The sequence below is a fragment of the Lithobates pipiens genome, unplaced genomic scaffold (assembly GCF_037356315.1).
Source record: "Lithobates pipiens isolate NorthernLeopardFrog02 unplaced genomic scaffold, aLitPip1_a1.2 Scaffold_27, whole genome shotgun sequence".
Classification (NCBI taxonomy): Eukaryota; Metazoa; Chordata; class Amphibia; order Anura; family Ranidae; genus Lithobates; species Lithobates pipiens.
This window is the reverse complement of record NW_027507788.1, coordinates 59,322,955-59,335,989: the sequence shown is the minus strand read 5'-3', so window position 1 is coordinate 59,335,989 and position 13,035 is coordinate 59,322,955. Positions and strand designations below refer to the sequence as shown.

Below are 13,035 nucleotides of genomic sequence, written 5' to 3'. Positions count from 1 at the left end.
CAGAGCTTCCTTCTAGATGAAAAGGTGCCAATGCTTCTGCCATTACCTTCGTGAAAACTCTTGGGGCCAATGACAGACCAAATGGGAGTGCTCTGAACTGCAGGTGTAACACCTTCTTCCCTACCTTCAATGCCAACCTCAGATATTTTTGGGACCTGGCGGCAATTGGTATGGAGAGGCAGGCATTCTGTATTTCTATTGATGCCATGTAACACCCTTGGTACAGGAGGTTTTTGACTGAGAAGATGGAATTCATCCGAAATCTTCTGTACTCTACCGAGTGATTTAGCACCTTGAGATTTAGGATGAGATGGAACTTTCCTGAGGGTTTCTGAATGAGGAACACATGCGAGTAGAAACCCTGGAAGAACTCCCTTGTAGGGAACGGAACAATGACTCTCTGATCTCAGTTAATGAATTAGGGATTTCATGGGGAGAGCCTTGGCTGGATCCCTTGGGGCTCACCAAAAATCTTATTGGAGGTTCTTCCGTGAATTCGATCACATACCCCTGGGAGAGCATGTTTACAATAAACTGGTTTGGTGTAATGCCTCTCCTCTGCGAAAAACTCCTGGAGTCTTCCTCCGACTGGGAGGAAGGAGTCACAGCGACTTTCCGTAAGTCACAGGAGATTGAAGAGCATTCCACTCCTACCTTTGGGCTTTTGGAAAGACCATGGCTTCCTTTTACCTTCCTGCTGCCCTTTCTGAGGCCGAAAAAAAAAACACATGCCTGCACCTTCTTTTTCTTAAACGAGAAAGGACTGGATGGGGACTTTAGGATTTTAAAGGCACCAGTAATAAATTTGAAAGGAGTTTCTTTCTAAACAATCAATATTGGTTTTATATAAATTTATTCAAAAAATAGAAAATCATACAGATAGAAAGATTAAAAAAGACTGTTAGACATAGGAAAAGGATCTATACACATAGGACAACTGCATCAGTGTACATATCAAGGTGCAAATATTACAAAGATTCCATATCTATACAGGGGAACTAATCACCCACAGTAGAACCAAGATAGGTCAGTAGATATTATGATGAAAAACTGAGAGGTCTCATCACTCTGCCTGCAGTCACATGTGCAGCATGGTGGATATTCCACACTGATACATATAGAAGATGCCATCTATGCAGCTCTATTCCACTGCATGGCAACAGGATACTAGGTGAGCGGGGACATCAGCATTTTTCCTCCCCACTTTCCCCGTATGGACTAGACTGTTTTACTAGAACTGCTTTATTCATACGAACTAATCATTGCAGTACACTGCCAGCATCTATGCGTGTGCCTTTAGCGCCACCTACGGATGGTTTTGGGTATATAAATAATTTTAATCACGCCCCAGAAGAAGCGTTGTCCGTAAGAACGCGAAACATGTCGGGCATTTCCCTTGGATCCTGCATCAGTTTTTCATAATATCTACTGACCTATCTTGGTTCTACTGTGGGTGATTAGTTCCCCTGTATAGATATGGAATCTTTGTAATATTTGCACCTTGATATGTACACTGATGCAGTTGTCCTATGTGTATAGATCCTTTTCCTATGTCTAACAGTCTTTTTAATCTTTCTATCTGTATGATTTTCTATTTTTTTAATACATTTATATAAAACCAATATTGATTGTTTAGAAAGAAACTCCTTTCAAATTTATTACTGGTGCCTTTAAAATCCTAAAGTCCCCATCCAGTCCTTTCTCGTTATAGCTACTTACTAAGGATGATGGCACCATGTTGACCTGGTTATATCCGAGATATCCTCCAATTAGCCACTTTAGTGTTTGTGATATCTCGCATTCCTTTTTTCTTTGTTTCACCTTCTTTTTCTTGACTGGAAACAAATTTCTTCTTATGGGCTGTGCGGTCAAGAATGGATTCTAGTTCTGAACCAAAACGGCAAATCCCTTGCAAAAGGGGATGCTACACAGCCTGTTTTTTTTATGCTGCATCTCGGGGTCAGGATTTTAGCCAGAAGGCCCTCCTAGCAGAGTTTGTTAACGCTGTGGACCTAGCAGACATACGCATGGTCTCTGCTGAAGCATCCGCAATGTATGACACTGTTGCAGATAAGGTTGTAAAGAAGTCCAAAATCTCCTGTTTCGCGGAATCCACAGTAATATGGGATTTCATCTGGATAATCCAGTGCTCTAAATTTCTAGCAACACATGTTGTTGCCATTGCCGGCTTTAAATTGATCATAACCGATTGCCAGGCTCTTTTAAGGAGTAGGGCCATCCTCTTATCCATGGGCTCCTTTAGCGTGCCCATATCTTCAAAAGTAAGGTCAGTTGACTTTGAAATCTGCGAGGAAGCGGAACCAAGTTTTGGGACCTTGTTCCTGATGGAGTCAGGATTTTCCTCAAATGGGAATCTTCTTTTGTGGGCCCGAGAAAAGAATGGCTTCCTTTCTGGCTTCAGCCATTCTTTCTTAATCATGTCTGTGATGATTGAATGGACCGGAAAAGTGCGGCCTTTGGGGTCTCCTAGACCTGCGTACATGCGGTTTGTGCAGAGAGAGTGCCTTCTCCTCCTCTATCCCCAAGGTAGCGTGGATTACTTTCAGGAGTCCCCCTCTTCCAGGGACATCTTGTACTTAGAGGTGGCTTCTGCCTGATTTTCCTCTTCCTCAGAATCTGTCCCCTCTTGAGCAGGTCCTTGAAAAGTATCCTGGGAGGCTGGACCTCCCACCTGTATCAGAGCAGCCCCATGAGACTCCAATAACGGCTGCGGAGCCTTGGGTTCCCCTGAGGATCCTGGCTCTTCTCTCAGGTTTGAGCTCATACTTAATGGTTGTAACCAGATCGCCACAAATGGATGGAGACTCCTCCCTCACTAAATCCAAGATACAATCAGCACAAAGAGGCTTTGTTCAGGATTCGCTTAACCAGGTAGAACTACCTCCCAGGTGTGGGGGGGGGGGGGGGGGATAACCCATAGGAGAAAAGGCCACAGTAAGAAAGGAATACTGTCCCTTACTTTAGCCTTGCTTGTGCCTTGGCTTCCCCCTTAGCTGCTGCACTTTCCTCCATTGCAGAGCGCACTGCTGTCACGTGGCTGAAGAAAAGCTGATTCCTGGATTTAAAACCGCCACTGTGCTGACTGGGAACCAGAAGCTTAAAAAGGCACCAGGTGACCCTGCCCTCTACCCCTGCACTTTGCGGCCAGAATTGACGTCATATGCCCGACCTGGAAGTGCTGCCTCCTTCTGTGCACTACACAGGCAGTACTCCCTGGCCACCAGAACAATGGTGGCTGCCCAGCCCTACACCACTGCTGTCCCACGATGCGAGCGGCAAGAGGGGGCCTCCGCAAACCACCCATTTGCAAAGAAAACTGGGCAGCACTCCCAGGGAGTACAGCCTCTCCCCAAGCACATAAGGGGGAGAGGGAGCCCATGGGACCATCAAGCAAGTGGGAGGATCACATCTCCTGCAGATTAAGAAAAAAAAAAGGACAAGTGAGAACCTTTCGTCTCCCAGGATAGCCCCGATTGATCATGGCTCCCACCAGAGGTGTTCCTCTGGCTGGAGGAAACAATCAAAAAAATAAAAAACCTGAAGGAAACTGCGTGGAGGCCTCCTATTAAAGCTTTGGATGAGGAGGTGTTTCTGGTTGTGGGAGGAGCCATGATCCCTCTCGGGTGCAGTCCTGAAGGACATTTTTGGAAAAAACACATTGGTGTGAATGGAGCCTAAAAGAAACCTCTTATAATAACAAAATACTAAATGTAACCAGTCTTCTTTGTGTTTGTCACTCTCCAGTGCCTCATGCAAGGTTCAGACCCATGCATGTGTGCGGCTGTGGAAATTGCAGCGATTCCCGCAATGAAAATACGCTGCTCTTAGGAGATGTGCAGGGCTGCCCCACGCATCTTAACACACATCGCGTTTGCCGGAACCGAAGGAAATTGCATGGTCAAAAAGACCATACTATTTCCCAATGGGCGCTTTTTGAAAAGATGAATGCAACTTTCCTTTATGGAAACGCAGGCACGGCAGACCATTCATTTGTATGGTTTGGCGTGAACCGTGTGCAATTCCTTTACCACCACTTCCCCCAATATGCTAAAAAGTCACCAGCAACTACTGTCAGTAACTACACACTCTAATGGTAATGTCTCCTAACTCCTGCACTGCTTAAGAGCACATTAGTCAAAGTGTATACAAACTCAAATAATTAACTTCTCTTTGCTCACCTTTGGTCTGTTAAATACCCCCCGCGCGACTCAGATGTTATTGTGGACTGCAGAATTATTTAAGTGGAATTCCAGGCTATAACTATTAAATCTAAAATCTGCTCCCAACCCCATTTTAAAGCCAGCGATACATGGATCGAAATTCGGCTGGTTCAGCAGCAACCGGGTGAATTTTGATCCATGTTTGAGCCAGCTGGTTGTACACAAGTCGATCTATTGGTGTACAACCAGTCTGTTTTTTTTGTTTTTTCCCCCCAAAAGATCAGTGCCCCCAGCTATAGCTGGCAACACTGATCAGCATACAACAGCCCAGCAGGAGTGATTCCCCCATACACATCGAATGAGTGGATGGGAGATTTGGTTTCATTTCTTTTTAATTCAACATGGTTAAAAGGGAAGAAAAAAAAAAAATGAATTGTGTATTCGCCTGCCTAACACCTATCCTACCCTGTAGAAGGAAGATGCATATACTTCTCTATTTTCTGGGGTGCTCTAGACAAGTCAGGTGATCGGCTCCGAGCAGGGGCTTCAGGGGAGAGGAGGGACAGCTGACATAAAATCTTCCCTAATTCACAGGCTTCACTGGCAGCAGCAGAAATCAAAGGCTCCTGCTGCTTTCAGTCAAATCCTGTGAAGAGGGAGCAGGGGGCATGGCTGAGTAGCGCTATGTGCGTCTGTCTATGGACACACACACACAGTCCGACTTGGGAGCATGCACAGGAAGAAGATGCAGAGAGAGCCAAGAAGAAAACACTAAAGAAATGGAAAGGGGGCACTCTGTGTAAAATTGCTGCAAAGATTAAGTATAAACCTCTTCTTTATTTCAGGAAAAAAATGCCTTTAGAGACACTTTAAGAGGCATATAATCCCCTACAAGGCTCAGATCTTCTAAGAATTAGAAAAGTGTAGAAATTATAAAAGGAATTGGACTGTCAATAAGTTAAAGTAAATAACAATTAAACCTAAAAATAGGGGTTAAATATAAAGTTTGCTCAATTATTATTTAACATAGCATACTCAGTTGTGACAAGTTCTCTTTGCAAGAGACTAATGGCAACAGAAATACATAGACTGCCTATGGATTCTATACTTCCTGATTCACTAATCCCGGGCAAGTTTTAAAGCAATTAAAGTCAACACTGCTAATCAGTATACTTATTCTGGCCTAGTGACTTGAAAAGTATTGAATCATAGGATTAGCGTGGCAGTCAGGCATCAAGCCTTTTTAAAAAGTGGTTAACAAGTGCAGCCCTACATATTTCTTTTGTGACAAATTGTTCGGGGTCATATTGCTCCAAAGACACCTTTCTTTTTAAATGAATGATTTAATATGCTCTCAAACAACTTGTTGTCGTATGTACCCACCAAAATATCTTGAACAGAGATGACAGAACAGGGGAAGGCAGTCGGAGAAGAAACCTTTACAATCACAGAGTCCACATCCACAGGAAACACGTATTTAAAATACTGCAAAGAAACCAAAGTAAAAGGGGTGAGGAACAGAAAAAGACATGTCTAATAATAATAATAATAATAATAGTAATAATAATAAAAACAAAAGTTTCATAAATTATAAGACCTTTTACTTCATGAAAACCTGAAAGCTCTCATAATGTACACTATGTTCCATATTTATTTTGAAGGGGAACAAACCCATTTCTTCTAGTTCAAGAGCCTCAATAGCCTATGTATTCCAGCTCTGTGTAATATAGCATATCTATATAATTACATGTTTCTGTATTGCAGAAATGTAATCATAAACCTCACTACACTGCTATTCAAAAACGATGAATCACCTTTATTTACAGGTTAAGCTGACTATGGTGAGAGATGCTACAAACTTGCAACCATCAAGACCAGGCATCTACATTGATATCAAATTAAAGCTTTAAACAAATCAATAAAGTAAATTATTAAAGAAAAAAAAATGGGTTTTGGGACTTGGAATGAGGCTAGCACCAAAGGGATGCCTGCCTTCATCACTATCAATAATATGTAAAAGTCAACAGTGTTGATTCTTAAAATAAGTAAAGTAATATTACTATTGTTTTTGATTTGGAGGTTAAAAAAATGAAACCATCTCTGTTTTGAGTTGATTTTATTTGCTACTTAACATGCAACACACACCACAGGATTCCCACAGCCCTGTGGCTTAGCTAAAGAGACTTCACAACAAAACTGCTTGTTTTAAAGGAAGAATTTGTCTTAACAAAATGTCAGACTGGGCTGTTCAAGAAGGGTCAATGACAACCAACAGGCTTCTCTCATCAGAGCCTTTAAAAAGAAGGAACCCAAGGTTTCCTATGCTGGCGCAAAAGCATAATATTTGCTAGAGTAGAGACACCAGGGGTGCCGCAAAGACAAAACAACTGTATGCTTTACAAAAGATAGGGTTCCTCTTAGCCCTTGTACACACAGTCGGACATTCTGACAACCAAATCCGTTGGATTTTGTCCAAAACTGTTGCATACACACGGTCGGACAAAGTGGTCGCAAAATCCGATTGTACATAATGTGATGACGTTATTTCGTTACGACGGGACTACGTTCAGGCTAGTAGCCAATAGCTTTGGTCTAGGAATTTGATCTGAGCATGCGTGGCACTTTGTTCGTCGGAGTAGGCTACACATGATCGGAGTATGTCCGATCGGAGCATTTTGTCAGAAAATTTTACGGACAAGTTGAAAAACTTGGTCCGTCGGATACTCCGACGGAAACAGTCCGATGGAGACCACACACAGTTGGATTATCGAACAAAAACGGTCTGATAGGACACATTCCGTCGGAATCTCCGACCGTGTGTACAAGGGCTAACACATTCCATCATTAAACTGTAGGAAGAAAATACCTACATGTATGATCACATACCTTGCCAAACACCATAGGAGCCCCACAGAGCTCTCGAACACAAAACAGAAATTTCAGGAACTGAAGGCAATCCATCACACTTCATTAATGGCTCGGAAGGATGTCAACTATATCTCAACTTGCTGTTGGTCAAACACTATAGTGATTGACCAACAGCAAGTGTCAAGTGAAGGCAGGGCGTTTGAGGTCTTTATTTTCATATTTGAGTATTCAGGGCTTTGGGATACCCAGGGAAATCTACAAAGTATGGAGCATACATATAGGCATTTTCAAGTGCTTATTTTAAAAGGTCTGTCTGTAGTATAGCAGAATTACAGTATACAGCAGGTGAAATTATTGACCATATCATCATTTTAGTAAATATATTTCTAAAAAGGTGCTGTTGACCTGAATTTTTCATCACATGTTGGCAACAACCCATGCAATCCATACAAACAAACCAATATAAATAAGTTCAGAAATTAGGTTATGTGTAAAATGGAATGACGCGGGGAAAAATATATTCAACGCACTAACTGAAATCTATTTAAAGAGAATTTACTGATGAGTTTACTTCCTCTTTGATTCCCTGCAAAGGTAAAGCATAATGGACTACTATGGACTACTATGCACACAGGAGCCAGCGAAGTCGCCGCTGTCCCCTGTAGTCCGGAGCATCCATCTTCTCGGTGGGTCTCGCTGCTCCGCCGCTGTCATTCGGCAAAGCCGAGATGATGTCACTCCCACACATGCGCACGGGAGCAGCCACTCGCGGCATATCGCCATTGACAGCGGCGCGCTCAGTGCGCCTGCGCATAGACACCGTGTAGGTTTAGGAGATATTTCTTGGACCTACAGGTAAGCCTTAATCTAGGCTTACCTGTAGGTCAAAGTTGGTTGTAAGGGTATACAACCACTTTAATACTTTGTTCAAAATCCTTTGCTGGTAATGACAGCTTCAAATGCCTCCTGTATGGAGAAACTAGTTGCATGCATTGCTCAGGTGTGATTTTCGCCCATTCTTCCACACAAACAGACTTCAAATCTTGAAGGTTCTGGGGACGTCTTCTGTGAACTCTGATCTTTGCTTCTTTCCATAGATTTTCTATTGGGTTCAAGTTAGGTGATTGGCTGGGCTATTCTGGCAGCTTTATTTTCTTTCTTTAAAACCAATTGAGTTTCCTCGGCTTTGTGTTTGGGATTGTGGTCTTGCTGAAAAAGTCCACCCTCATTTAATCTTCACCATCCTGGTAGATGGCAGCAGATTTTTATCAAGAATGTCTTGGTACATTTTTTCCATTTATCCTTCCTTCAATGACATGAAGTTTGCCAGTACCGTATGCTTAAGAACAGCCCCACACCATAATGTTCCCACCTTCAAACTTTACTGTTGGTATGGGGGTGTTTTTGGGGCTGATGTGCAGTGCCATTTGACCTCCAAACCGTGTGTATTATGGCATCCAAAGAGTTCCATTTTGGTCTCATCTGACCAGAATATATTTTCCTAGTATTTCAGAGGCTTGTCTAAATGTTGTGCAGCAAACTTTAAACTGAGCTTCAACATGCTTGTTCTTCAGCAATGGAGTCTTATGTGGTGAGCACGCATACAGGCCTTGGCGGGTGCGTGCATTACTTATTGTTTTCTTTAAATCAATCGTACCTGCTAATTCCACGTCTTTCTGAAGCTCTCCATAACCATACTTGGCTCTTGGACAACTCTTCTGATGATGCTTTTCACTCCTCTGTCAGAAATCTTGCGAGAAGCACCTGGTCATAGCCAGTTTATGGTGAAATTATGTTCTTTCCACTTCCGGGTTATGGCCCATACAGTGCTCAGGGGGAACATTCAGAAGTTTAAAAATCCTTATGTAACCAATGCCATCAGTATGGTTTGCAACAATAAAGTTGCAAAGGTCTTGAGAGAGCTCTTTGTTTTTAACCACCATGGGATGTTTCTTGTGTGAAACCTTGGTAATCAAACACCTTTTTCATAGGCCATCAGTTGGGAGTTTACCAGCTAATATTAATTTGTACTGACAAGGAGCAGGATTGCTTTTAATTACTGATAGATTTCAGTTGGTGTCTTGGCTTTCCATGCCTTTTTGCACCTCCCTTTCTTCACGTGTTCAATATTTTTTTCCCTGCATCATTCTATTTTATTAAACATAACTTCATTTATGAGCCTACAGAAAAATTGTGATGTGTTCAATACTTCATTTACCCGCTGTATGTGAAGAAAGATCTCCTGGAGTTGTTATTAAAGAGGATTGTCTCTTAGTGAATTTTGATGAGTACATGCACTATAACATGGGGCACTTAACATTTCAACATTTTTGTTCTAAAGGGATATAGGTTTCATTACAGCACCAAGGTATTCATATTTGAATACATGGCAGCTTAGAGCCAAAATCTTTGGTATGCATGTCATTGAGAAACCAATCTAACTTTTTAATTTAATGCTGCCAATGCATTGTTTTAAATGGTGCCTGTTCACATCAATGCAGTGCAGCACAATTTTAGAAAAAAAGGCTCCTGTGCTACTTTGATGCGATTCTAGCATGATTCTGGCCCCATAGAACATGCAAACCACATCCAAGTAGCATCACATAATCACACTAAAGCCCAATACACACTATTAGATTTTCTGCAAATTTTTGTCTTCAGATTTACCAAAATAATGTAGTGCAAGGGGCCTGCCTAATTGCATACAAATTTAAACTCTTACGGTTTGACCTCATATTATATTGTTTTGGTAAATCTGAAGACAAAAATCTGCATAAAATCGAATAGTGTGTATGGAGCTTTAGAGTTTTAATTTGTATGCAATCAGGCAGGCCCTTCCACTACATGCTATGGTAAATCTAAAGGAAATCGGACAACAAAAGTTGTCTAGTGTATATGGGGTCTAAAAGTAGGATCAAAGTCTGATTGCAGCATTGTGATGCTAGCCGCTGTGTATGTAAACATGTCTGTTTTATGAAATATATTGTCAAATTCAAATTTTAGCTGTTGTCAGGCTATGGACTTGCAAATATTTATACATATTTTACAAGCAGTAAATTTAAATTTAAAACAACCCTTCACTTACCTCTGTAACTGCAGGCACTATGGAGCAATTTATCCTCAAAATTCATAACAGGAACACTAAAGTCCCTCAAGTCATTCTCTTAGCAGCCCAACTCCCCTCCCACAGTAACTGCTATGTTTTTACATTAGAGATTAGAATGCTGGAAAGCTACTGATTGCATGGAAGGGTAGCATGGTGAGATGACCTACTGACATAATGACTTGGAGAAGACTTCTGTAGTGTTTCTGCTGTGAACATTGAGGACAAATGACTCCACAGTGTCTGCAACTAAACAAGTCAGAATCTTAACAGCTTTCAAAGTACTGCCAGGATTTCCCTTCTAACCTGTCCCATTTCTTGGAATTTTTGGACATTGCACTGCAAACTATTATTCTGATTTCACCCAACTTGTTTCTGTATTTTACCCAGTTATGCCTGTGCTGCTAAGAAACAGTACATTCATTTATTCTTCTTTTCAACTATCCCTCATCTCCCATGTGGCCACTAGAACGAAATGGGCATACAGACAACAACAGAAACCTGACAGAAGTTCTAACAGTCACCACACACGTTAACCAACTGTACAATGTTTGTACAATTAACTTTTTTTATGTGATTTATCAAAATTATGTAATACGAAGACTTACTGTACCAATTTTATCCAATCAATCTGTATCCAATCAGATAAGTCCTTGCATTTTATAGGTGGCAGATTGCACAAATAGATTGTAACGTGTATGGTGATCTGAAAGGGGAACTATCTTTTTATGTTTTTAACGTCTCTGGGGAACATGCATACAGCATTTGGTCCTGTTCTGATCAGTGTCTCCATTGTCCCCTAAAAACATCTTTATATGTTGGCTGCTCCATCCTCTTTTGAAGCGCCCCAATTATGGGCATCTTGTGGGGTGGGAGGAGGCACAGTCAGCACGGAGTACCGCACCCCTAGCTGCTTGTTCGTTCAGAATAGTAAAAGATCAGTTTGGCTCTTCGTAAGGTATGTGCCAGTGTGTGTACAAGCCTGCAGATACATTATACATTTTTTACTATTATGAAAGAACAAGCAGCGCTGCTCACTCAATAATAGAAGTGAAGGATCACTCAGAGCTGTGGCTCTCTGTGTGTCTATCATGGCTGCTTGTACTTGTGTATAACATAACATGACCATGTTGATCGCTCATTCATACAAAAAGAAAGCTCACACGGCCCTGCAGTGCTGTGTCATTCATGCAGCAGTCAGGAGAGCACTGTTTGCATGGATGAGAAAGCTAGATGGAATAATAATTTGGTACAGAGGTATAGATGAGGAATTCCTTTAAACTGATGTTGCAGGCCAGACTCCCACCACCCTTGTGTCTATGGAACCAGGTTCTGAAAAACAGCCGATTCCAGCAAAAAATAAAAATAAACACAACACACAGATCTAACAATATGTAGTCACCTAATAGAATTACATTGTAAGCCTCAGTAGAGAACGATTTATCCTGCCTATAAGAGCATTGTTGACTTCTGCAAAGCCCAGTCTCTACACCGACATGTTTAGGAAAACATTAAAGTTGAAGCGACACTAAACTATATCCAATCTACAGTATACCGATCAACTTTAATTTTCAATGTTAAATGTCCAGTTATATTATGTACATTCAGGCCTTTTTTAAAGCATGCTATTGAGCCAGCAAAAAGAAGCTCTTGTGGGAGTCTATTAAACATTTTCACAGCTCTTACTGTGAAGAAGCCTTTCCGTATTTGGAGATGAAATCTCTTTTCCTCTAGACATAAAGAGCCCACCTTGTCCTCTGTGATGACCTCAGTAACTCAACACCAAGTTCACTATATGAACCACTTACGTATTTGTACATGTTGATCATAGCCCCCTTATTTTCCTCTTCTCAAGAGAGAATAAAGTCAGTTCCTCTAATCTTTCCTCATAGCTGAGCTCCTTACATCTTATCAGTTTGGTTGCCCTTCTCTGCACTTTTTCCAGTTCCCCCGATATACTTTTTGGGAATGGATGCCCAAAATTGTACTGCATATTCCAGATGAGGTCATAATAATAATAAATTCGTACAGGAGCAAAATTACCTCTCTCTCTCTGGAGTCTTTTTGACTTGAACCTACAGGTAAGACTATAAGGCGTACCTGTAGCTACTGTGAATATCTCCTAAACAGTTTAGGAGATATTCAGAGTGCATGAAGCAGATGACATCATCGGCGCATGCGCTCTGAAGGTCTGGCTTACTGTTGTGGAGCTTCAGAGCCTGTGCCGTAAATGGCAGGTCCTGCGCGCATGCACAGGAGTGACATCATAGCAGCTCCAGAGCCCGCAAACCCGGAAGAAACCATGGGGGAAGATGTCCGCTGTCTCAGGTGGTGTGTGGGAGTAGCTGGGGAGCTTTGTTCTGAGGCAAGTATTTCATAATGAGCTAGTATGCGATGCATACTAGCTCATTATGCCTTTGTCTTACAGTTATTTTTTCTCACAAAAGTTTACAACCTCTTTAATACAAAAAAGGACTTTGCTTGCTTTGAAAACCGCAGCCTGACATTGCATGCTGTTATTAAAGTGGTTGTAAACCTAGTTACACTACTTGTACCTACAGGTAAGCCATGAGGCTTACCTGTGGGTACTGTAAATATCTCCTAAACCTGCATGGTTTAGGAGACATTTACCATATACGCTTGCGCCAACGTCATTGGTGCATGTACACTGAATAAACGGGCCACCGTGACTTTCATTTTTTTATATGACCAAAAAAAAAAAAAAAAAAAACTTAACTAAAGCTGGCCATACATAATATGGGAGGTCACACCTAAACACTTTCAATTTGTATGCAGTCAGGAGGGCCCTTGCTCTACATCAGGAATCTACAAAATACGCCCTCCAGCCGTTGTGGAACTACACGTCCCATGAGGCATTGTAAA

At 41.7% G+C, this 13,035-nt stretch overlaps 1 protein-coding gene across 1 annotated transcript in view; it reads right to left on the bottom strand.

Moving 5' to 3' along the window:
* Nucleotides 1–13,035, bottom strand: part of SIDT2 (SID1 transmembrane family member 2) — a 111,086-nt gene that overhangs the window by 55,739 nt on the left and 42,312 nt on the right. Inside the window, exon 6 of the mRNA XM_077456983.1 lies at nucleotides 5,565–5,666. Coding sequence (XP_077313109.1) covers nucleotides 5,565–5,666 — 102 coding nt within the window. The remainder of the gene's footprint in view (nucleotides 1–5,564; nucleotides 5,667–13,035) is intronic.